Source organism: Gobio gobio, assembly GCF_949357685.1.
Source record: "Gobio gobio genome assembly, chromosome: 23".
NCBI classification, from domain to species: Eukaryota; Metazoa; Chordata; class Actinopteri; order Cypriniformes; family Gobionidae; genus Gobio; species Gobio gobio.
The window spans coordinates 29,527,431-29,552,122 of NC_137119.1; the positions used below are offsets into that span (position 1 = coordinate 29,527,431).

The following is a 24,692-nucleotide window of genomic DNA, read 5'->3' on the forward strand; positions in this document are numbered from 1 at the left end:
TTGCGGTCTAAACCAAAATTATGGAGGAGCATAAACCATATATGAGCGACAAGAATAACATAAATGAGAGTTCAATAGGGGCTAGTTGTCACACGTTTTACTCCAGTGAATATTTCTCAGGGTAGGTTTATTTTTGAAAGTCAATTTCTGCACAAGAACATAGCCTAAAGCCTTAAAAAGCTATTAAACATTTTGATTTCCACACACGTTGCCTAGAAAAAAAAGATGCTGTTAATATAGCCTAACAAAACTTTGGTGAAACTAGATGGGCAAGTTTTCTCTATACCTGCCATTAAACAGCCTAGTTCATGCATTTCCTCAAAATATAAAAACTGTACACAAAACAAGCATTCATGAAACATTATTATCTATTGTTTCAGCCTGAACTTTTAAATAAAAATACCCACGAATTTCGCAAGAAACACTAGGTTTTTGAAACCAACAAAGCCATTATTTACATAATATATAACTCATAAACGAAGAGAGATTTGACAAAAGGCATTTTATTTTCACATTACAAGGGAGTACTGAAGAATATCTCAAATTTAAACTCCAAATCACTTTCCTAATGTTAAAATAAACCGCTACCGCATCTATATTCACAGAAAGAGCCCCAAAAGAAGTATACGTTTTGAGCATAACAATTGGATGTTTAATGTGATTTATTATTGTTGGCAGCCTTAGCCCTGTGTAAAGTAGAAAAAACTTCCTTTTCCTTGTGAATTCTGTCATAGACACATGTAATTGGTTCACTGAAATACAAATCTATTAAATTAGGTACTTCATCATCAAAATTTCTGTCATTTGGAAGAAATTAGCATGTTTTTGTTGCATACAGAACAGTTTTATGAGTGTTTTCGATATGAATTGAAGTGGTCTAGCAAACCCATCCAACACGGGCAGTTTCACAGTTCACCATCATCCCTGGCCTTCATCCTGGCTGCCTATTGATTTTTTTCCAACTCATCCTTACTTCAGAACCAGAGCAGATGGAGCCAGGAGGCTGGAGTCGGGCCCAGATCAGGCTCCAGTATGTCAGCATGAATCATACAACAGATTCTGTGGAACCTAACCACGGAGATTCAGTGATCAGTGGGCTCTGCCCCATAAACATGCGCTCTTAATCACAAGGGGAGGGAATCAGAGCAGGAAGATTTGCAGCCAATTGCAGCACAGCCGAGTCCAGAATCTTTTTTAGCACCTGATTTCATATTTGCCCCCTATGTGTGCTGTTTTACAAGGGCTGTGTGTGGCCACAACTGCTTTTGAAACTGATCTTTTTCTCATTTTAATTTATTTTCACATATTTGGGGTAGTGTGCCCCCTTCTGGCCACCCAGAGACATGAGCAAAAGTTGCAGTCCTTTTCCAGGAGATTTAAGGAAAAACAGAATGGATTGATCTCATTCTTTCTATTTGAATACGTTCAATGTATTTTGCAACAGTGCAGGTTCAAAGATACACGCTACTAATACATATACGAGTTGTGATCTAGTAATAATCACTTGCGAGATCTGGATATCATAGTTTTAGATACAAAAAGAAAAGCTTGTCCTTTGTTCTGGGATGAGTGCTATGAAAAGCAGGCTAGGGAACGTCAGATAGAAAGATTCTGTCAGCTCTGCTTCCTTATGCTGTTTTTGCTGTGCAAACAGGGTGGTAAACAAACACCTCCAGATGGATGGCAGGGGGATCGGCTTCAGAACGCATTGCTGCTTTTGAGTGGGAGGAACTAGGGTGTTTTTATTTCCTGCCGGCCTAGATGTTGTGGAGATGTTAAATTTATTCCCCCATCCTACTCTTCTAGAATGGCAAAAAATGAGCGTATGCCGTTTTGGAAAATGAAGTGGGTTAGCAGTGCTGTCTGACAGCTGCCACAGGGCTCCTTATCCATAATAAACACAGCTGGGCGGAATATGCTTGTCTGGCACTAAGATACCTGTCTGTCCTGAGGACAAGCTGAGAGGTTTGGGGTGCATATCCGTTCCCTTTTTTACATTCCATTGGAGTTGTCTTTAAGAAGACTGGTCCTAGAGGAATGTTCTGGGCTCAATAGAAGATATAAGCTTCATCAACATCTCTAGCATGCTGTCAGTTACTACAGAATATTTCTCCACGGTTGTTTGTAAACAACAACACAAAAATCACATTAGTAATGTTCTTACAAAATACGTCTTACATAGATATGTCTATATGGGGGGCAAATCATGTTTAAAATATGTTTTTTCACTGTTTTAAATATCCACAATATTTAAACATTACCTTAACATGAGAATAGAGACAGCTGCCCTTTTTATTGACTAACTAAATCTACTTTAACAATGATGCTGGAAATATGCAAAGTGCATGTTATGGAATTCATAAACAGCCATTGCTAGTTCAATACACAGTACAGTCTTGCTCAAAAGTTTACACATCCCTTGCAGAATCGTAAAATGTCAATAATTTTAACAAAAATAAGAGGGATCATACAAAATGCATGTTATTTTTTTTAGTACTGTCCTGAATATGATATTTTATATAAAAGATGTTTACATATAGTCCAGAAGACAAAAACATTGCTTAATTTATAAAAATGACCATGTTTAAAAGTTTATGTACCCTTGATTCTTAATACTGTGTGTCATTACCTGGCTTTGCTTTGTGATGGTTGTTCTTGGGTCCCTTGTTTGTCCTGCCCTGAGCCGTTAAACTGCCCAATGTTCTTCAGAAAAATCCTTCAGGTCCTGCAAATTCTTCCGTTTTCCAGCATCTTTTGCATATTTGAACCCTTTCCATCATTGACTGTATGATTTTGAGATCCATCTTTTCACACTGAGGACAATTGAGGGACACGACACACAACTATTAAAGGGGTCATGAACTGTGTGTTTTATTGTTTTAAGATGTTTCCTGGGGTGCACTTATAATACAAGAATGCATTTTACATCAAAAATTGTCATAATTTATAAATAAAAGGCATTTTTCCTACCCTGATTTTAGCCCTCTGCTCTGAACGCTCTGTTTTAAGGGGTGTGTCTGCTGTGAGACTTCAGTGTAAACGCCCACTGCTGTGATTGGCTAATGTCTTTCCATTTGAAATAGCTAAGTATTACTCTCTCTTAGCACATTTTACTATTACAGCTCTCATGGTTAACTAATCATGAAAAGTGTTGCATTACATTTAGATCTATGACATTATATTTAGATTTATGGCATTATATTTAGATCTATGGCATTATGGCATTATATTTAGATCTTGAAAGGTTGCAGAGATGAACATTGTAGCCGATCACAGACATGTTAAGCGCATGAAAGCAGTGATCTTGTCATTGCAACTCAGTTTCTGTACACTAGCCAATGCTCTCATCTTCGCTAACAGTGCAAACATGATAGTTAAGAGATTTGTTGAATAAAACGGGAGTCACTGATAAACGCGTCACTTTTAAAGGATTAGTTCACCCCAAAATGAAAATGTCCTGATGATTTACTCACCCCAATGGCATCCAAGATGTTCATGTCTTTCTTTCTTCAGTCGAAAAGAAATTAAGTATTTTGAAGAAAACGTTCCAGGGTTGTTCATATGATATATGCTTTTCAATTGCAACCAAAATGCTGAAGGTCCAAATTAATGCAGTTGCAAAGCGCTCCGATGGGTTCCAGGGTTCGATGGGGTATTGTGAAGAGGAAGATGCGATATGCCAGACCCAACAATACAGAAGAGCTGAAGGCCACTATCAGAGCAACCTGGGCTCTCATAACACCTGAGCTGTGCCACAGACTGATCGACTCAAAAGACTCAGGCAAAAGGAACCCCAACTAAGTATTGAGTGCTGTTCAAGTTCACACTTTTCACTTGGCCAAGATTTCTAAAAATCCTTTCTTTGTATTGGTCTTAAGTAATATTCTAATTTTCTGAGATACTGAATTTGGGATTTTCCTTAGTTGTCAGTTATAATCATCAAAATGAAAAGAAATAAACATTTGAAATGTATCAGTCTGTGTGTAAGGAATAAATATAATATACAAGTTTCACTTTTTGAATGGAATTAGTGAAATAAATCAACTTTTTGATGATATTCTAATTATATGACCAGCACCTGTTACATTTTCACAGATTCTGTAACTGCAAGGGTTGTGTAAACTTTTGAGCAATAAAGTCCTTCTTCATCGATAGCAAATGGTTTTGCAGGTTTGTTTTAACTGTAGATAAAGCTTCATTGGATCCAGCGCTCTGTTGTCTGAAGTACACTACAGACTTTATGTAGCCCTGCCCCATTTCAGCAACGAGCTCGTTGTGTTCTACCGGTTTGTATTTCCACAGTATGAAGCCGAGCTAACGTTAGTTGATAGACTTTCGCCGTATCCGGTCGGCAAAACTTCGAACATATCTTTTTTCTTAAGAATGACTTCAGTGCCGTTCTTTGTTCTTTTCTCAAATGAAAGCTTAACTCCAAGTTTTCCAGAGTCGCGGCCAAAGCCGATTCAAAAGACCGCTTTTCGCCAGCTTCTGTGTTTACGAGTAGCACGCAGAACCTCCGCAACTCTGCCGTGACGTGCCGTCATTATGTTAAGCCCGCCCACCGACTCTACACACGCTGTGATTGGCCTGACCAGAGTTTGTTTTTTCCAGCTCTCAGGTCTACCGAGAGTTGCTAGACTACACTCGCGGCAAAATACATTTTCTGCCGCTAGGGTGCGTCTAGATTTCTAGGCTAGACATTTATGACATCCCCTTAAAACATTACAATGCTCGTGATAACTTCTACAAAAGTAAATCAACAGCGATGCCATAGAAATATACAGAGCTACCGCAAAAAACAGAAGTTCAAACACAAAATTGGCTGGGCGCTTGTTTTTCCAGAGTAAGGTTTTATGAAGTAATGATAAACCCTCCAGGTCCAAACTATTCAATGTGTATGTGAGATCAGCTGCTCCACTGAATGATTCAGACTTAAATCGCAAACCAATCTGTGTTGTTAACATGTTCAAACAATTCTTGGGAAAGAGCCATCTACAAAATCAATTCATTTACGGATGAGGCATCATGGGAAACACAATTGCTGAGGGTGATTCATGGGTCGTTAAAATAGTAATTTCCCTCGACAGACAAGGACTTATCAGTACAATTTTTTTTATTATTTTGATTAGACGAAAGAAAATATACAGGGCACGCTGCACACGTGAGACATTTCTCCAAGCGATTTAGTGCGCGAGTGTGATTAAGACTGAATCGCTAACCCATTTGACCAATTCAAGGAAAAGAACTGCTTCATTTACAAATCAAGCTTTGCTAATTCTGATTATAAGGCAATGGAAAAACACGGTTGGAAAAACATTATTGTGAGGGAAATTATTCTTATTACTTCAACACAAATATGAGCTTTACATTTCAAATTTTAGTACATGGTACCGTCTTACGTCAGTGCTCCTCAACCAAAAGATTGATGGATCATTTTGGTTCAGTCAGTACAGTACAATGCCTGTTTGATGAGCATTAGTTGAAGCTATTGGTCTTGCTGGTCTGAGCTCTCTCTCTCTTTCTCTCACTATAATAGCATAACCGCTCTGCTGATGGATGGCCGTTTCTACAAAGCTAAACAAACACTCTCCAATAGAGCGATTGCAGACCATTAAGCCATTTTATCAAGACCAGTGGACAAATGTCTAGAGGAGCTGGGGTCCCTGCGGTGGGGATATAGATCCATTCTTCAGCCCCCCCACCGTCAACAACTTTGGATTAATCTCCAGTTTAGATTTCAGATCCAATCTCAAGGCCAATTTATGTGGACCACAGTAACAAGTTTTTTTTTTAAGAGTCAATCGATCAAAGTTACTACCAACTTCCATCATTTTCCAGAAATGACAGAGCGCCGAGTTATTTTCACTTAATAACTCATGGCATGTGGACTATTAATTATTAATTTCACAACTTCAGCGAAGGTTGAGCTTGAGGGAAATGCCTTGGACTGTGATGGTGGGAAAATCCTCATTTCATCTAAATGGGGCAAAGACACTCTAGAGAGGACAGTGTGGCCTCCTATCTGAGGCTTGGTCTTTTTTTGCATGTTGCAGTATGCAGTGGCTTACATACATTACTAGATTGTGTGTGTGCAGGCTACAGATAGGGAGAGAGTGCTTATTTGCACCGTTTGTGCAAGTCGAGGAGAAGTTATTATTACTTTTTTAAGAAATCAAACATTTTGTTTTTGCCAGGAAGATGAAAAATTGGCAAAATAAATCACATAGATTTGCATTGATGGAGAGGAAAAAATTTGATGGTGGGCTGATTTAAGTAGGCTAATGCCAGGTTCAGACTACACGATATCAGCTAGATTGTGGCACGATCCATTTGATGTAGGGTGTCTTGGTGATTTGTAAACCACAATGGGCCTAAGGATGCAAGAATTGATTGTTTAATCTCGTATAGTGTGTCCTTTTCGGTCCTCCACGACAGGTTCTGTCACATCTGTGACGTTGACCAAGCACAGAAGCTCTATGGCTTTTTTTGATTGTATTGGTGCTGCTAGGTTGAATTATGCAATGGAGGAAAGGTTTGTGGAGCTGTGGCAACAATACTCCTGTCTTTGTTTTCTCGAGGGACTACCACGACAGAGTGAAAAAAAGATAATTGCTGGTGAACGATAGAGGAGGCACTTCAGCAACCCGGTAAGTAGCCTACTGGAATTAGCATTAGGCTAGTAAAACCATGGTTTGTTTACGCTCTTGTGAAGCAAAGACTTTATATACAGAAAGACAATGCACTCGTATTAAATTAATGGGAGAATGTGCAACGCGCAATATGGTGGAATAAGTAAATTGGAAGAGCCAATTGCCGATTGGTAAAATCATTGCGTCATTGCAGCTGCAGTTAGAAGCTCCGGTTCGAAACAGTCAGTGTGCCATTTGTGTCATGATTCCAGAGTTTAGAAACAGTTGTTCTCAGATTTCATTGGTGATTTCAAAAATGAAATTTAATCGTTAGCTTGGCGAACAAGTTTTTGAAGAATTTGATGTTTCTCCATTTAAAGAGATAGGAGCTGCACTTGCATGCCCGAGAGACATTTCAAAGATGGCCGCAGAGTAAAATGGCTTGTCTTAAAGGGGCAAAAATACCCACACTTGCGGTCTTGGCCACTTGAGAGCGTGTGCACGCGACAGGAAGTAAGTGTGCAAGAATGTCCCATGTCCTAAAAATGCCAAAGTGCAGTGCCCTCTCAAAGGCCCTATCCCAAATGACACACTTCATATTCACTTTGGTCTTGAGGACTTACTGTACAATGGCTGCCGTGTGCGCGCGTTAAGTCCATGAGACCATTTAGAAGTTTATTTTGATATAAAAATCAAAATAAAGCTCTGTAAACACTTGCATTAGCCATTTTATATCACTTCATAACACTTGCGACACTATAAGTGTGTCCCATCGGGTAGTCAAATGTTCTACACGCACTTATAGTCTTCACGGCCACTTGAACACTTGGGCCAAATACAGGAAATACTTCATGTAAGTAGACAGGTGATCAAGTGCAAAGACTTCAAGTGTGGGTATTTGGACAGGGGATTTGTTGTGAAGTCAGTCGCTAGTTCCGCCTTCTCAATGACATCACGCACGTTGACGATGTTTTGGTCGGATGACAACATGTAGTCTGACATGTTTCTTTAGGAGTCAAAATCACATCTGACACAATGACTATCGTAACAGACAAAAATATTGTGTAGTTTGAACCCGGCATAAGTAACCAGTAAGTAACCACCTAGCAACCACCCAGCACACCTTAGCTACCATATGCAACACACAAAAAACACAAAGAGTATGGTGGCAACACCCTGAGAGGCACACAAACCCAATTGCATTATGATAGCGACTTTTGCATGGTTCGGTTTGCACACATAATCTAGTCTTCCCTATTTCGACCCTGTATGCATGTATGTTTCCGGTTTCCACCTCCAAGGAAGATTAATGTACTTTAATAACAGGATGTGATTTAGACCTAAAGGTTGAATGAATCAACTACGGTCTATTACACTTTGCATAATCAAACCTTTATATTTCTCACTCCAGTCACTTCTCTCCCTCTCCTGTCCCTGTGGTGCTGTATAATATCTCAAGCAATTCAATAACATAACAGCGTTAATTATGAAGGGGAAGGCTGATGGACAGATTTTGAGGGCAATACTAAACCCTAGTGGTGAAGCATTGCAATGCAGTGTTTATGATTTATTTATATAATCACATAACAGAGAGGCACTTTCAAGCTGGTTTGTGAGCTGTGCCATTTATAACTCTATTTATAATTTAAAATAGTCAGTTCTACTCTCCTTGCGTGTCCAGGATCCTCTCCATGGATTAGGTTATTTCTGTTCTGATGTGAGATGTCCCTGTGAGATTGTTCTACAATAACAACATCACAAATATGGCTGGGGGAAAAACTTTTTTTTATTATTATTATTTACCCACTGAAACAAAAATTACACCCAAGAGGAAAAGGCAAGCAATATTATTTTACTCCCCCTTCTCATAGCAGAAGAGGTTCATTCAGCACACTTATTAAACAACATACGTTATCAAGCCGGCATAAAAAGACTAAATGGAGGGTAATTTATATTCATGCTTTGCATTGCTGTCAGAATAGCTTTTATGATATTTCTCAGAGTGCTTGAGCTATTATTCATAACCTAGCAGTGGTGTAGAGAGAGGTCATGAAAAGCGCCTGTTTATTTCTGTATAGGTGAAGGAGTCTCCCTGAAAGGGCAGCGCTGGTGGCTGGTTGTAGTTTGCCATCGTGAAGATAAAGATGGTTCCTAACGTCATAACTGGAGTGACCACAAAGAAGCAGAGTCGGTCCACTGTCCTGGCAATCCCACTCCAGTTGTCCTTTTCCTGAAGCAGAAATGGTTAATGGTTAGGATTGTAATAGTTTGTAGGGAATATATATATATATATAAATATGTTCATGCAATTCTGTAAAGATATTTAAAACTTTAGTTCAGTTGCTGTATAATTTGCTGTATAATCAAATTGGATGTACAAGTCATTTCAACTTAAATTATATTAATCTAACTTAAAAAATTTTTTTAATTAGTCAGATGCGTTTTGATGCGTTAAATTAATGGAAAAATGTTGTATTGACGTGTTGATCATACAGTTTTTTTTAGCAGCATCTGTTTACAGTCATTTTTGTTGTGCATTTAATTCAATGAATCGTTTAATTAAATGGAATGTATTAAATGAATCATTTCAATGTATTATTTATACTCTATTATTACTCTTAGGCCTATATTTATTTATATGTATTTTTTATACCTATATGCAGCCTATTGCATAATTATGAAAATGTCATCATTTATCATTTTATTGTAGTTATATAATTCATAATAATGTAGTAATAAACTTGGTTTCATTCTTTGAAATAAAGCGAAATGAAAAGGTTCAAACTTCCAAATAAAAAAAACAAAATGCTCCAGAAATTCTTAATGCACAAAGAAAGTTTTGTTATGATAACTAAATTCCTATAAATGCCTGAGGTATCAGATATGACATAAAACATAGCAAAAATGTTTTTACATATTTTGTCTAAAGGTTTAAAAGTCAGTTTAATATGTCAGGCTACACAGGGTTAAAAATAGGAAATCGTCTCCTGCAAAGTGTTTACAGGATTTAATTGTCTTCTTACCTCATTATAGTCATTTTTGTCATGCATGTGCTTAACGATGTAATTGGCTCCTTCCACAGCTGGCTTCATCTCGTTGTACAGCTGTTCCGACACATCGGAGTCATTACTGGATGTGTACGCTGTGAAGAATGTACTTTTAGTGGCATTAAACTGATAACACTTTAAATGAGGTCATAATATGAGTTTAAAGTGTCATTCTGGTCATGTGGGACTGACTGGCTTTGGGAGTGGGGCGAGCAGCCATGCCATGCCTCTCTGACTGCTTCTCAAACATCAGTTCACTGCGTGATTTAACGCTGTAGTACTCCTCGGCCTGGGCGATGTATCCCAGTGAGCTGGAGCGCCGCGGCAGCGCTCCCTCCAGGCTGGGTTTGTCATCGGTCGGACGGGACATGAACAGAAGGCGAGGCAGACGCTCTAAAAAGAACTGTAGCAGACAAGATGAGAAGTTGTTAAATAATCCAAGAGATCCAACAGATCCAATGGCAATGTTATGTGCAGTGAGGCTTTTACGCACAATATATCGCTACCACTGGTTATCGCCTTAATTTTTTTAATGACCCATATCTGCTGATTTTCAATTCTATATGTTCATTTCCAAATTTTTACATTTAGATTACCTTTGCCATCATCTAAAAATCACTTAAATTAGTACTTTAATAACACTGTTAAAGTCACCAATCAAAATGGACTATTCTTATTTTATGGAATATTTCAGTACTTATAATAAATAAGGTATCCAAGCACATTGTTTGTTTGTTTTTTACTTCAGCGCTGGGAAGATGAATGTGTATTTAAACTGGGTCATTTATGTTGTAGAAATGTGAAATTATTTTTGAATTTGGTGTCTTCTAAACTGAGAAAAGACTGCTAAACTGAGAAAAGACTGCTAAACTGAGAAAATGTATTTTTGTCTCATGTGGATGAAACTCCCAGAATGCACTTGCTTCGCTGCCCTAAGAGGCCACTCCCGACACCGCCCGACCGTTATTTTGATCATAATAATAATACAATAATTTTGTTCAATTAGAAAATAAACACTACAATTAAAAACTGAACGTGTCAATAAAGTGTGAGTGAGCCGAACGAAAGTCACGTCACAGATGCAGCAGGACTCAGAATTCATTCATCACGAGAGCGAAGTAAGAGCTGAGCAGAGCTGAGGTAAGCGCGGCATTCATTCTCAGCACGTGTCCAGTCTGGCCTGTTTTCAGATCGTATATGGAAGCTAAACTTTCATAAGAATTCATTGAAAAGTTGAAACACTCACTTTGCTCCGCACTGCTTCGTTATTAATGCCCGATCCGAGCGGCCGTGCACATTTACATTCTGTGAGTGAGATCCCACCCCTATGGGCTGGTTGATAACATGCGGAACTAGCTACTACTGGCTGTAGTTTTTAGCCTCTGGCCAAAAAATCCTCAGATGATGCAAAATGACGATATTTGCGTCATCTGAGGATTTTTTTCCAGAAATAAAATGCATAATTCTCTCTTCTCAGGGCGATATGAGGGGGAAAGTACCATAATTGGAATATACTACCGTGTTTCTACTGATACAAAGCTTAAAGGGATAGTTCACCCAAAAATGAAAATTCTGTCATCATTTACTCACCCTCAAGTTGTTCCAAACCTGTAGGAGTTTCTTGGTTCTGCTGAACACAAAAGAAGATAGATGGAAGAATGTTTGTAACAAAGCAGATAGAGCAACCATTGACTACCATAGTATTTTTTCCCCTACTATGGTAGTCAATGGTTGCTCTCTCTACTTGGTTACAAACATTCTTCAAAATATCTTCTTTTGTGTTCAGCAGAACAAAGATACTCATACAGGTTTGGAACAACTTGAGGGTGAGTAAATGATGACAGAATTTTCATTTTTGGGTGAACTATCCCTTTAATGCTAAATCGCTGAAGTAACCCTTTAATTGATGTGTCCTCATAATCTTTAATCAAATTAACTTTGCAATAACATCCCTTCTCCGATGACACGTTTACTGGTGCAAGGGTCACTCACATGAGATCACCAAACCACAACCATCCAATCAAATCCTGGTGGACAAAAACCTGACCCGTCCTACATTTTTTCTTGTTCGGGAAGCAGTTTCACTCGGATAAATGTCACAATATGAAAGAAAAGACTATCACAACTTCTGTTTCATGCCAACTTTAAATGTAATCTTTAGCAAATCATTATTAAACAAAACAAATTCATAATGTACATTATGTACATTGTTGTGATGCATACATTTGCTTGTACAGTTATTTTTTAAAGTTGTAAATAAAATCCGTTTTACAAGAAAATACTATTACAGTCTTTCTACTTCAAAATGTCATGTGTTATTGAAATAGCCATTTGTCACGGTTGGTTTTGGGATTTGGTTCACGTTTATGTTTTCATGATTTTTATTTTGTTATTTTCCCTCAGTCATGTTTCCTGGTTCTTGTCATGTGACCTCCTTGCCCTTATGTGATCATGTCATGTGCTTCCCTAGTTTCATGTGTCTTGTTCTGATTGGTTCCCTTCGCTATGTGTCATGTTCTCATTGGTTGGTCTAGTCATGTGTCCATAGTTCTCATTGGTTCATTGTCTTGTCATGTGGTTGAGTTCTGGCTGTTCATTGGTTGTCATAGTCATGTGTTCCCCTATATCTCTGTACATATAGTCCTCATGTTTGCCTTGTCAGTTTGTCGAGTATTGTTCCTGCCCGTATAACCCATAATTTGTTGAGTTGTCAAGTCATGTGATGTTTTAGTTCAGTCTGTTCAAGTTCAAGTCTACTCTGGTTTAAAGTCCCAGTGAACCAGAAGTTGCAACTGATTTTATTTCAGTGCTGTGACGTATTTCCAAGTGAAACGGAATATTGAAAAGAGGGCAGGGTTTTACTTCAGCGCTCCTCCTCTCCGTCTTTCGCTCATAGCAGACTAACGGTTGGAGGGGAGTGGTTAAGGATATTCAACCCCAAGCCGTCACACAGTCGTCATCGGAAAGGGAACGCCATTCCAATACGGAAGTTACTTTTCAGATTTTGATTTAAGATTACCATAGCAAACAATTTTTTTCTGTGTATTAACTTGCACGGATTAGTTGTTCACCCTAAGACCTGTAATGTGGGCTAACAAAGTAAATAAGATTGTGTTAAGTCATGTTTTAGTTTGGTTTGTTTTGTATTTGTTCTCGTTTTGATAAATAAACTGCCCTTGGGTTCTTTCATCTACACTCGCATCCAGTGGACTCCGTTACACCATTTCAATGCAATAGCATTTGTTTGATTAATTTATTTCATTTTAAACAATTGTTTTTGCAATATTAATTGCAATAGCTAGTATATGTTAAATTTACTAGCAATTTCTGAGTGTAAATTGTTTCAAAGCCAATTTTTTCTTCAATGTAGGATTGATTTTACTTTTTAGTGTTTTATTTATTTAGACAAAATTGTATAGAATTTTAATATTGGACATAACATTTCAGTGCATCTCTATGCATATGCTACTATTACACACCATCACTAAAAAAGCAACATTTTCAGCAAGATGATGGGCACAACAGTCAAAGTTTGTACCAATCGTGTTTGAGTTTATCTGTCAGTCACATGCAAAAAAACAAAAAAAAAAAACAGACAGACAAGTGAGGGCCTGACCTCTCTGGTCCATTCTGTCATGACATGGGTGCTAGGGGTCCGGAAATGCAGGTTCAGCACAATGACGCAATTCAACACCACCACAGTGACCAGTACCATGATAAACATCAGATACCTGTCAAATCAAAAACATTAATTTTTACTATTATTTAACTTCTTTCTTCCTTAAAAAATAGACACTTTTATGCAGTATTTAAAATCAATACTTAATATTGAGTGATACTAGTGATGCTGAAACATTCTCATGTAATATATCTGATATTGGCATACTTGACGATTAAGGGAACCGCCATAGATGTCTCAGGCAGACGCTGTGAAATCAGCAGCAGAAACACAGACTGAGCCAGCAGCACAGAGATGGATAACGTCATCTTCTCACCACCTGAAAGAAAATAAATGTTATGGCATACCGTTTTGTGACATATATATTTATTCCAATATATGTAAACATGTTAGAGTGCCCCAATTATGCTATGTTTGGTCAGACGGCTCAGTCTATTGTGATTGGTCTACCACTTACAGCTTGTGTCAGAAACTAAACGCCTATTACCATGTTTAAATTTCAGCTCCAAAGGCTTCCTCAGCGCTTGATACACAGTGATACGAACAATGGCGTCGATTTTTGCATATCAATTCCTGCGCGAGTCCTCATCCTTTGGAAGTGCATGCAAAGCGGACATGCAGCACTGAAAACAGTAGTCAAACTCTTCCATGCCTCAGCTACAACTATAGTGTTTGAGAGCGGGTCAAAGCAGATATCATTCGCGGACAGCCAATAAAGACCATAGGCTGGAATTATGAAAATGTGTTATATTGTTACATTGTAACATACACATCAGGCATAACATTATGACATGTGAAGTGAATAACACTGATTATCTCTTCATCACGGCACCTGTTAGTGGGTGGGATGTATTAGGCAGCAAGTGAACATTTTGTCCTCAAAGTTGATGTGTAAGAAGCAGGTGGTCAGTATCTATCAAAAGTGGTCCAAGGAAGGAACAATGGTGAAGTGGTGACAGGGTCATGGGCGACCGAGGCTCATTAATGAGTACGCTGAAAGCGCCAATATGTGAGCATTAGAACTGGACCACGGAGCAATGGAAGAAGGTGGCCTGGTCTGATGAATCACGTTTTCTTTTACATCACGTGGATGGCCGGGTGTGTGTGCGTCGCTTACCTGGGGAACACATGGCACCAGAATGCACTATGGGAAGAAGGCAAGCCGGTGGAGGCAGCATGATGCTTTGGCCAATGTTCTGCTGGGAAGCCTTGGGTCCCACCATCCATGTGGATGTTACTTTGATACATACCACATACCAAACTATTGTTGCAGACAATGCACCCTTTCATGGATACGGTATCCCCTGGTGGCTGTGACCTCTTTGAGCAGGATAATGCGCCTTCCCACAAAGCAAAATGGTTCAGGAATGGTTTGAGGAGCAAAACAACGAGTTTGAGGTGTTGACTTGGCCTCCAAATTCCCCAGATCTCAAGCCAATCGAGCATCTGTGGGATGTGCTGAACAAACAAGTCTGATCCATGGGAGCCCCACCTAGCAATTTTCAGGAATTAAAAGATCTGCTGCTAACATCTTGGTGCCAGATACCACAGCACACATTCAGGGATCTAGTGGAGGCCATGCCTCGATGGGTCAGCGCTGTTTTGGCAGCAAAACAGGGACCAACACAAGGGAATGTGGTCATGTTAGAAAGGTGGTCATAATGTTATGCCTGATCAGTGTAGATATATAACAGGAAGTGAGACTGAAATTGCTGAGGACTCGTTTCAGGCTGTTCAGAATCAATTCATTTTTAGGAGACAACTTTATATGAACCTATACTTTTACAAACAGTTATATTACACACTTCATGAAAGGTAATATTTGAAAAAGCATAATGGGGCATTTTAACATAAAAAGTGTTCATTTCAACCTGTTTATTATTCTCTCATTGATGTTTTCTGTCATATTGTGACAATACAGGATGTACAGTATATGAGATTTAAAATGCAGTTAACAGCAGGATGACTTACTGTCTGCAGGCAGGTAGTAGACGAGCGAGGCCAAGAAAGAGATGAGCACGCAGGGAATTATTATATTCACAATGTAGAACAGCGGTTTGCGTTTTATGATAAGGTAAAAGGTGATATCCTGGTGCTTGTTGCTTTCCATTGGGATGTTTTTATAAATGTTTCTCCTGGCAGGCTTATGAACAATTTCCCACTCGCCATTTTCTGCAAGAAAGGAGACAGGGAGAGATCTTGTATTTAGATGAAATGGAAGAAAAAGAGAAAATCCTCATCTCAGATCTCACCTGTGAATCCCGCAGGATCGATAATGATCCATTCCACCTTGTAGAACTTTCCCTCCTCCTCCTTCTCTTTTTTCAGATGTAAGCTAATCTCTTTGGCGTTGTAAGTTAATGAGCTAATAGAGACAAAATGGGTGTTGTGGGGCTCATAAGACTATAAAATACAAGTCGTAATTCATACTCATACAGTAGTCAATGTATAGACATAGGCCTACTACAAAACGTACCTGAACTTCAGAGTGCAGTTCTGCCAATCAAAAGGAAAGTAGTTGACGTTTATAGAGCAGGAGCTCCGAAATATAGCTGGAGGTAACCAGTATACATCTCCCGTAGGATAGATCAACACGTTGCAGTAATAGGCCACCTGGAACTGGGCGTCATTGCTATTTAAAAAGAACCATGAAATCAAAAATTAATGCAACTCCTTTCATAAAATAAATAAATACTGAGAAATAAAACATGGCGAACAAGGGTAGCATACTTGTTTTCAAGGACAATCTCTGGCAACCACACCATACTTGGCGGCAGAAGCAGTACAGAAATGTTATCAAAATCTGTTTCATTCCACTGAAGTCTATAATCATTCCAGCCCTTAAAAGAACAAGAAAGAAAGAACATGTTGGTGAACACATATATAAAATATTCATATAAACATGTAAAGAAATAATATAAAAAGATAATGTGTGTGTGTGTGTGTGTGTGTGTGTGTGTGTGTGTGTGTGTGTGTGTGTGTGTGTGTGTGTGTGTGTGTGTGTGTGTGTGTGTGTGTGTGTGTGTGTGTGTGTGTGTGTGTGTGTGTGTGTGTGTGTGTGTGTGTGTGTGTGTGTGTGTGTGTGTGTGTGTGTGTGTGTGTGTGTGTGTGTGTGCATTGCATTGAGCAATTAAAATAATGTACTTACATGCTCCATCCACACATTTGTTAGTAATGTCTCATCAACTTCTTTCTGTCATGGAAAAACATCTTTGTTTACCAGACTTGTACAGTATCAAACTATACACATCAATACAATATCTATTATCTATATTACAGCCAGTGTTGGGGAAAGTAATGTTACATTATTGCATTACTCTCTAAAAAAATGAAAAATAAAAAACGTTTAAGCAAATTAATTTTAAAAGTAAAAGTGCAGTACTTTTTAAAAAAGTAACTCAAATATTAATGTGTAAATTTATAAAATAATGCATTACTTGTTACAACAAAAAAAGGAATCTGATTACATAATGCATGTACTTGTAATGCATTACCCCCAACATTGCAGCATACACTCACCTAAAGGATTATTAGGAACACCATACTAATACTGTGTTTGACCCCCTTTCGCCTTCAGAACTGCCTTAATTCTACGTGGCATTGATTCAACAAGGTGCTGAAAGCATTCTTTAGAAATGTTGGCCCATATTGATAGGATAGCATCTTGCAGTTGATGGAGATTTGTGGGATGCACATCCAGGGCACGAAGCTCCCGTTCCACCACATCCCAAAGATGCTCTATTGGGTTGAGATCTGGTGACTGTGGGGGTCATTTTAGTACAGTGAACTCATTGTCATGTTCAAGAAACCAATTTTAAATGATTCAAGCTTTGTGACATGGTGCATTATCCTGCTGGAAGTAGCCATCAGAGGATGGGTACATGGTGGTCATAAAGGGATGGACATGGTCAGAACCAATGCTCAGGTAGGCCGTGGCATTTAAACGATGCCCAATTGGCACTAAGGGGCCTAAAGTGTGCCAAGAAAACATCCCCCACACCATTACACCACCACCACCAGCCTGCACAGGGGTAACAAGGCATGATGGATGCATGTTCTCATTCTGTTTCTGCCAAATACTGACTCTACCATCTGAATGTCTCAACAGAAATCGAGACTCATCAGACCAGGCAAAATTTTTCCAGTCTTCAACTGTCCAATTTTGGTGAGCTTGTGCAAATTGTAGCCTCTTTTTCCTATTTGTAGTGGAGATGAGTGGTACCCGGTGGGGTCTTCTGCTGTTGTAGCCCATCCGCCTCAAGGTTGTGCGTGTTGTGGCTTCACAAATGCTTTGCTGCATACCTCGGTTGTAACGAGTGGTTATTTCAGGCAAAGTTGCTCTTCTATCAGCTTGAATCAGTCGGCCCATTCTCCTCTGACCTCTAGCATCAACAAGGCATTTTCGCCCACAGGACTGCCGCATACTGGATGTTTTTCCCTTTTCACACCATTCTTTGTAAACCCTAGAAATGGTTGTGCGTGACAATCCCAGTAACTGAGCAGATTGTGAAATACTCAGACCAGCCCGTCTGGCACCAACAACCATGCCACGCTCAAAATTGCTTAAATCACCTTTCTTTCCCATTCTGACATTCAGTTTGGAGTTCAGGAGATTGTCTTGACCAGGACCACACCCCTAAATGCATTGAAGCAACTGCCATGTGATTGGTTGATTAGATAATTGAGAAATTGAACAGGTGTTGCTAATAATCCTTTAGGTGAGTGTATAAAATAATACATACTAATATATCTGGTTTATAATATCTCCCCTGCTCTGTGTACAAAAAAATTATAATATTGGCAATTTTATGCACTCACCAAGGAAATAAGATTAGAAAGTGTCAGTGCCAGGTAAATATCTACGGTTTCATCTTTATTTTTGACTGGCCGAAGTTCTTTGTTGTAGCCGCGTTCCTTGAAAAGGTAGTTGATGAGCCGCTCCTCTTCGTTCCGTCCCCAACATTCTGCAAAACAAGTTAAATATCATTTTTTGATTGATAAAATGTGTTCTCTCATAATGAGATTTGATAGTTAACTAATGTTAACAAACATACCGTCACCTATCAGGTATTTGGGTAGCCTACCAAAAATATTTACAGAAAAAAATAGCTATATGGACGTAGTACTAGTGTTGTAGTCAAGACCACCTAAACCGAGACCAAGTCGAGACCGAGACCAGCGTGTGCCGAGACCAAGACCAAGACAAGACCAAGACAGGGCGAGACCTAGTCAAGACCAAGACCAGACCAGCACTCCTTAAATTCGTCTAAAAGATCCATATCTACTGTCTGAGAAATGACTTGTATTTAATGAATAAATACAATTACAATTGTAACACACTATAGCGCTGTTACCAATCAAATCACTAACAATAAAATTCAAAATTACACCTGCATAAATAATGTTCAGATTAATTTAACATTAAAACATTAATATAATTTAACAATCCCGGAATCCTTTATTCAACCGATTTGTTCAAAGCAGCTGATTAATTTAATAACGAAACATTGCCGAATTAGCAAATACAGTTTAAAATGTAAATTTTTTATATTAACTTCTTGTTTATTGAATTTTTGTATAAATCAATATCATTTGCAATCACGGTTATAGTCATGAAAACAGCTCTCTTACTCTTGTGATATTGCTTATTATATTCTGTTATATATAAAAAAAACTAAATCTCAGAATTTTGTGGGCATTTATATTAATTTTGGGCATTTTTGAGACAATGCTGCATCGATTTTGAACCCGGCAGCACAGTAACAAAAGAAAATCACATTACAAAGAAGTTACTGATTGCATTTTAAGAAGTAAGTTTTACATCAAATCACATTAATGATGTTAAATCAGACAATGCACCAGCAATTTAGTGATATCCTTGCAGTTGTGGTCTCATGGTCTTGAGATAAAATCCCAAGTCCTCCAAGTCTGAGACCAAGACAAGACCGAGGAGAAATGCAGTTGAGACCGAGACAAGACCAAGACCTTCAAAAAATGGTCTTAAGACTGGTCTCAAGAGTACTACAACACTACGTAGTACTAAAAAAATGGTGGTATGCAACTCTAAATGACTTATTTAGAACACAAGTATTTCACATTGACATTGCCATCATAAAAATATAACAATGATAATATTTTATATAATGCATTGTCCTTAAAAGTGCCATGTAATTCCCCAATATCCAAACACAATATGAATATAAAACCAAGTGGTTGTAAATAAATCTGTAATTCTAAGTAGTTTACAGTTTGAATGTTAGAAATAGTCATAGAACTTACTATTTCGTATAGTTGTTTTACTAAATAAACACCACAGAACAACAGCTGACAGATGGAGGGTCATAAAATCCCACATTTTAAATGTTAAATATTATTAAATATTAATTTAGCTTGTCCTACCTTGGAAATAGAAGAAAAACAAAGACACTGTCAACAGATGAATAATGCTTCTCATCATGCCGTTGTATGACTTCCTTTTCTGTTATTGCTGTGCCCGTCCAGAGCTCTTCTGTACAGCTTTTTCCTTGACTGACACAGACAGGTGTGGAATCAATACACAGAGGAAAGAAAACACACACACACACACACACACACACACACACACAATCTCCAATGTCCACTGCCGGTCTTGCCAAGACTGTAGGGGGTGCTCAACAATATTCAAGGGCCCAGACTTAGTGAGCAAAATAGTCAAGAAACATATACGTCCTCTTCTAAACACTCTTATTTATCTAAAACAAAGAGTCGACCCAAACCACTCTTCATCAACTGTGAGACGGCAACTGCTTTGCTCTCTACTTTTGTCCACATAGCCCGGTCTAAAAATGGATCACACAACATTCCAGTGGTGATCCTACAGCAGGCCACCTGTCAATGATACAGAATGTGTTTGCACAGACCCGAAGTCTATAACACAAAAGTCAGATCTGTTGGAAACCATCAGTGCTAGCTGTCATGATAGTCGTCGATAGTAAAGAGAGTTGGATTATCAAATTTTAACATTGTTTTCATGCAGCATGTAGCGTTGCTACTGTACAAGTTCTAGGATGTCTTTGAAATGTCCAGCAGATGGAGACAAAAGATAACTGACGTTTTTAATTAGGAGACAACAGAGCATATGCAGGATGGACAGCAGATTTGTACATATTTTACCCATGAAATGCATTTTACTAACTGCCGTTGGCAGAACATTTTGGGTCAGTGACGTCTTCAGTTGTACATTTTAGAAATTGACTTATGATTCTGTAATTCTAATACATTACAAATTAAGCTGTCATAGCTGGTTACATTGTCACAGTTTCAATTCATATATTACTTTAATAGTAGAACTGGAATTGACTAGATGTACCATGTAATATAGATAATCTTAATAATGTCTAGTTAGCCTACTAGTAAAACTGGATATGAATGGAAAATATGAGATATGTACGTATATACTGTGTGTGTGTGTGTGTGTGTGTATATATATATATATATATATATATATATATATATATATATATATATATATATATATATATATATATATATATATATATATATATATATATATATTGTTTTCTTCTTTTTTTCACTCTAAAGCAAAAATTCTGCACTGCAATTAGGCCTACTTCTTAAATGAATAAACTTTATAATATTTGTATCTCCTTTATAATAGCGTGTATCTCCATATTTTGTCATTGTATCCTTTTTTTCATAAATCATTACTATTGGTCACCCTTTATGCCTGTCTGTGGGTTTTGCAAATCTTTAACCAATGAAAAGTACTGAAAAGAGCTTGTGAATAAACCTCGTAACTCCATTGGATCCTCAAACTGTCAGTAAAACATCTGAACTCCACCCCACCTTATCGTGAAGGAAGTGCAGTTTGGATCGTCTCTGCTTGTTTGCAAGGATAAATAAAGAAGATTTGTTGAATAAGTAGGCTACAGCGTTTTAACTAAAAGCACTTTTTTTTGTCTGTCATAATGAGGTAGGCTAAATCCGGTGTAGTGACAAATTGGGTTTTATAAAGTATAATGTATTTGAACGCATTATATAATAAGCTATGCGTATTTTAAATTAATATAATTCGTATGGGATAAGCATTAGGCTTACTGAGAGTTTGGGGAGACATCACACCGGCATCCGACCCATGCACCCTATAATTTGAGACCCTAACCCTAGTCAATATGGAATAAACGCTGAAAGAAATACTGCTAGGTTCATTGCTTAGTATCCAAATAAACACTAAAATAGACGTAAAACGTAAGCTATTGTTACGCATTTTCACTCGCGCATATCTTTATTTATTTATCCCTGCAACCCTCCCCCTTCAAACCCGGATGGATGACTTCACTTTTCCGTCTGGGTTTCCTTTATGGTCTCGGGATCTCCCTCTATTTCTCACAAGAGCTCACCAGCAGGCGGACGCAGCGCTCCTCTGTCCAGGTACATCCGACGGTTCAGCCAGGAGAGCAGCCCGACTGGACCTGCAGATAGTTATTCCTGGGTCTTAGCTGGACTTTAATCTTTCGACACTGAAGGGGGGAAAAGTAGCCTGAAAAGTCTTTATTGATAACTACACCAACTAATATTCGTTTTTCCCTACGAGCTTAGCTGGGAACTTGAGTATAGCCATGTCCGAAGTGCTGCCATACAACGAGGGGAAGATGAACGGCTACGGGGCGGACAGTGAAGTCAGTCAGATCTCCTTCAGCTGCCGATTGCAAGACACGAACTCGTTCTTCGGAACATCACAGTCCAAAAGACCACCGAAACTCGGGCAGATTGGAAGGGCAAAACATGGTAAGCATCAACAATATACTGATAACCACCATAACATATAATAATTGTTCTTACCTGTAACAATGGCTAATAAACATAGCATACAGAGCACAAGGTTACACAAAATCAGGTCAAGACATGATACAAAAAAGTACAATATTTATATAAAGAATTAAATATGAAGGAAAATACGATTTTTACTCTGGGAATGTTCTTTTAATGTTTGTCAATATACATTTGCAATATAAATGTATTTTTTCATGTCATTTTTTTTACTTCAACATACGAAATGTTTCAATTATTTGCAGTACATTTACATTTCCTTTTAAATTTTCACTGTACATGGTGAGTTAACCTACAGTATTTTGTTTCTATAGCATTCTTTTTCCATTAAAATGGTGGTTTTCTTTTATAGTGTACATGCATTTCCAAAATAGCTCTCAATAGTACTTTTTCTTGCTGACACAAATAGATATATGCCCGTTGTCTTGCCTTCGTGCTTACTATTTAAAATCTCTAATAAGCATCTGTGTCCTCTCTCCACAGTGGTCATTGAAGATGACCGAATAGATGACGTTCTCAAAGGGATGACAGACAAGTCAACTCCCGCCGTGTAAACCTGAACGATTACACCTCGTCAACCTTTTCTTTTAATCACCGGTTTGAAGCACTTGTCGCCTGTGCATGTGAACGAGGGGTGAAGATGATGGTTCAGCGTACGAGTACAGGATGAAGGATAAAGAGCCACTCTGGACAGTGGGCTAAAATAGTGAGATTTGAAGATGCTGGCAATTCTCCAACTGAAACCCATCCCGAACCGCTGCTGTGAAGAAAGCTGCCCAAGATTTCTGGCCATTTAACCCCATGTCTCGTAGAAGCAGTGGGTCTGGGTGTGAGATTTCATCCCGACATCAGCAAACAGAAGCCCCTGTTACAAAGGCATCTATTATACTATGAGCTGCTCAGTCAAGGGAGCTGTCCAGTTCAGCACCTGACGCACAACTTGACTCTCTTTCCAGAGAAATAAGCTATATCTTGCATGGAAATGGGATGATGTATGTAATCAATCGAGGGAAGATTGATTACATCTATTCACTTCCGCCACATCTACAGCCATTCCATTTTCAATCCCTGACTGATCAAATGCCCAGAATAAATTTTATAGCGAAACAAAGCCACTCAACGCCAGCAGGGAAGAGCTGAAGAATGACAGCAATGGAAGGAAAATGAGAAGGAGTATAACTTCTTGTTTGATTTATTGCGTCTTTTCTATGACTATTTTTTTTTTTGTCTGGCGTCGTGCATAGATTAATATATGCGGTTCTCTTTGCATGAACTTTTCTCTTGTGCCATTGCGGGAGTTTCCACCTCTTTTAAACCCAGGCACGCTTGTTTTTACCGAAATCAGTATTTGTATTTTTTATATCTGAATATTTGTTACGGTATTATCGTCCAATTCTTAATAGTCCATCGACACAGACAGGGTATGTGTAGATACAGAGGCATAAAACATAATCATAAAAGGACAGACTGAATGTTATTTTGGGGAAGGGGTTTCACACATCAGCATTAACACTCTTTTCGTTGCAATAAGTGATCATGCCTTTGTTGATAATGAAATGATTAGGAGATATAATTTCAGCAGCACTCTCACTGCAATTACATCAATGCTTTTTAAAACATTTCAGTTGATTATTTATTTGTTTGTTTGTTTTTGTATTCATAATGTTCAATGTATGGTTTATTGTGCATGAAATATGAATATTTTTCAAGCTTATACATTTATGAAGCAAAAAACTGTACACAAATGTTTTAACATTCTACAAATGTATTAATAAATAAATTCAGAGGATTCGTTCATCATGAGGTTTCATTTGTACCTAAAACTTATTTAAATCACTGAAAAAAGGACAATACAGCTCCATAAATCCCTGCAGATCATGGGCTATCATTTAATTTGGATATAATCTGGTGAATTTGAGGGCTATCTAAGGGTCTTAATGCAGGAATAAGAATGGAACGAGTAACTGAATAGGATGATTTCAGCTGTTGTCAGAAATTAGAGTGAGTGTTGGCCCTTCAGTCAAGCTGACAGCATGAGAACAAATCAGCAAACAAACAAATTTAATAGCTCACCCAGTCTGCCAACCACACTTTGGCACATGCGAACCTTCAGGATTTTAAGCCAAGCATCTAAATAACCAATGCCAAAAAGCCAATGCACCTCTTAAAAAAAAAAGTCAGATAAAATACATTAAATATTATTACCGCTTCCTGGAATACCATCGCAGCATTCAGCGGTCTGGTATTTTCCATACCAGGGGTGTCCAATCCTGTTCCTTGAGGACCACTGTTATGCAGAGTTCAGCTCTAACTCCAGTTAAACACACTTGAACCAGCTAATCAAGATCTTACTTGGCTTACTTGTGTTAAGGCAAGTTGAAGCTAAACTCCAGGACAGAGTTTGGACACCCCTGTTCCAGACATTCGCTGTCGTCCATGGAAATGCTGCCACACAATTGGGCCCGTTCCCAAATGGAACCCTAAGCCCATGGATCTTCCTCCGAGTCC

General features: G+C 38.4%; 2 protein-coding genes across 2 annotated transcripts; one reads left to right on the forward strand and one right to left on the reverse strand.

Annotated features, from left to right (window-relative positions):
• Positions 1-8,395: 8,395 nt before the first annotated feature.
• On the reverse strand, positions 8,396-20,165 carry chrnd (cholinergic receptor, nicotinic, delta (muscle)). Its single transcript, XM_079806032.1, has 12 exons — positions 19,755-20,165; positions 18,174-18,319; positions 16,504-16,548; positions 16,086-16,195; positions 15,832-15,987; positions 15,608-15,720; positions 15,327-15,527; positions 13,563-13,674; positions 13,293-13,407; positions 9,869-10,079; positions 9,653-9,771; positions 8,396-8,859 (listed from the first exon to the last, which is right to left on the reverse strand). The coding sequence occupies exons 1-12, from the start codon at positions 19,810-19,812 to the stop codon at positions 8,677-8,679; spliced, it is 1,569 nt and encodes a 522-aa protein (XP_079662158.1). The 5' UTR covers positions 19,813-20,165; the 3' UTR covers positions 8,396-8,676.
• Positions 20,166-21,735: 1,570 nt separating this feature from the next.
• On the forward strand, positions 21,736-23,980 carry camk2n2b (calcium/calmodulin dependent protein kinase II inhibitor 2b). Its single transcript, XM_079806039.1, has 2 exons — positions 21,736-22,142; positions 22,668-23,980. Exons 1-2 carry the CDS (start codon positions 21,974-21,976, stop codon positions 22,736-22,738), a joined length of 240 nt encoding a protein of 79 aa, XP_079662165.1. The 5' UTR covers positions 21,736-21,973; the 3' UTR covers positions 22,739-23,980.
• The last annotated feature ends 712 nt before the right edge of the window (positions 23,981-24,692 follow it).

Coding starts and splice junctions, on each gene's coding strand:
- chrnd (XM_079806032.1), bottom strand. CDS start 19,812: ATGATGAGAAGCATTATTCATCTGTTGACAGTGTCTTTGTTTTTCTTC. Junction 16,196..16,503: donor CAAATGTGTGGATGGAGCAT/GTAAGTACATTA, acceptor TGTTCTTTTAAG/GGCTGGAATGATTATAGACT. Junction 10,080..13,292: donor TGACAGAATGGACCAGAGAG/GTCAGGCCCTCA, acceptor TGTCTGCTACAG/TTCTTTTTAGAGCGTCTGCC.
- camk2n2b (XM_079806039.1), top strand. CDS start 21,974: ATGTCCGAAGTGCTGCCATACAACGAGGGGAAGATGAACGGCTACGGG. Junction 22,143..22,667: donor GATTGGAAGGGCAAAACATG/GTAAGCATCAAC, acceptor CTCTCTCCACAG/TGGTCATTGAAGATGACCGA.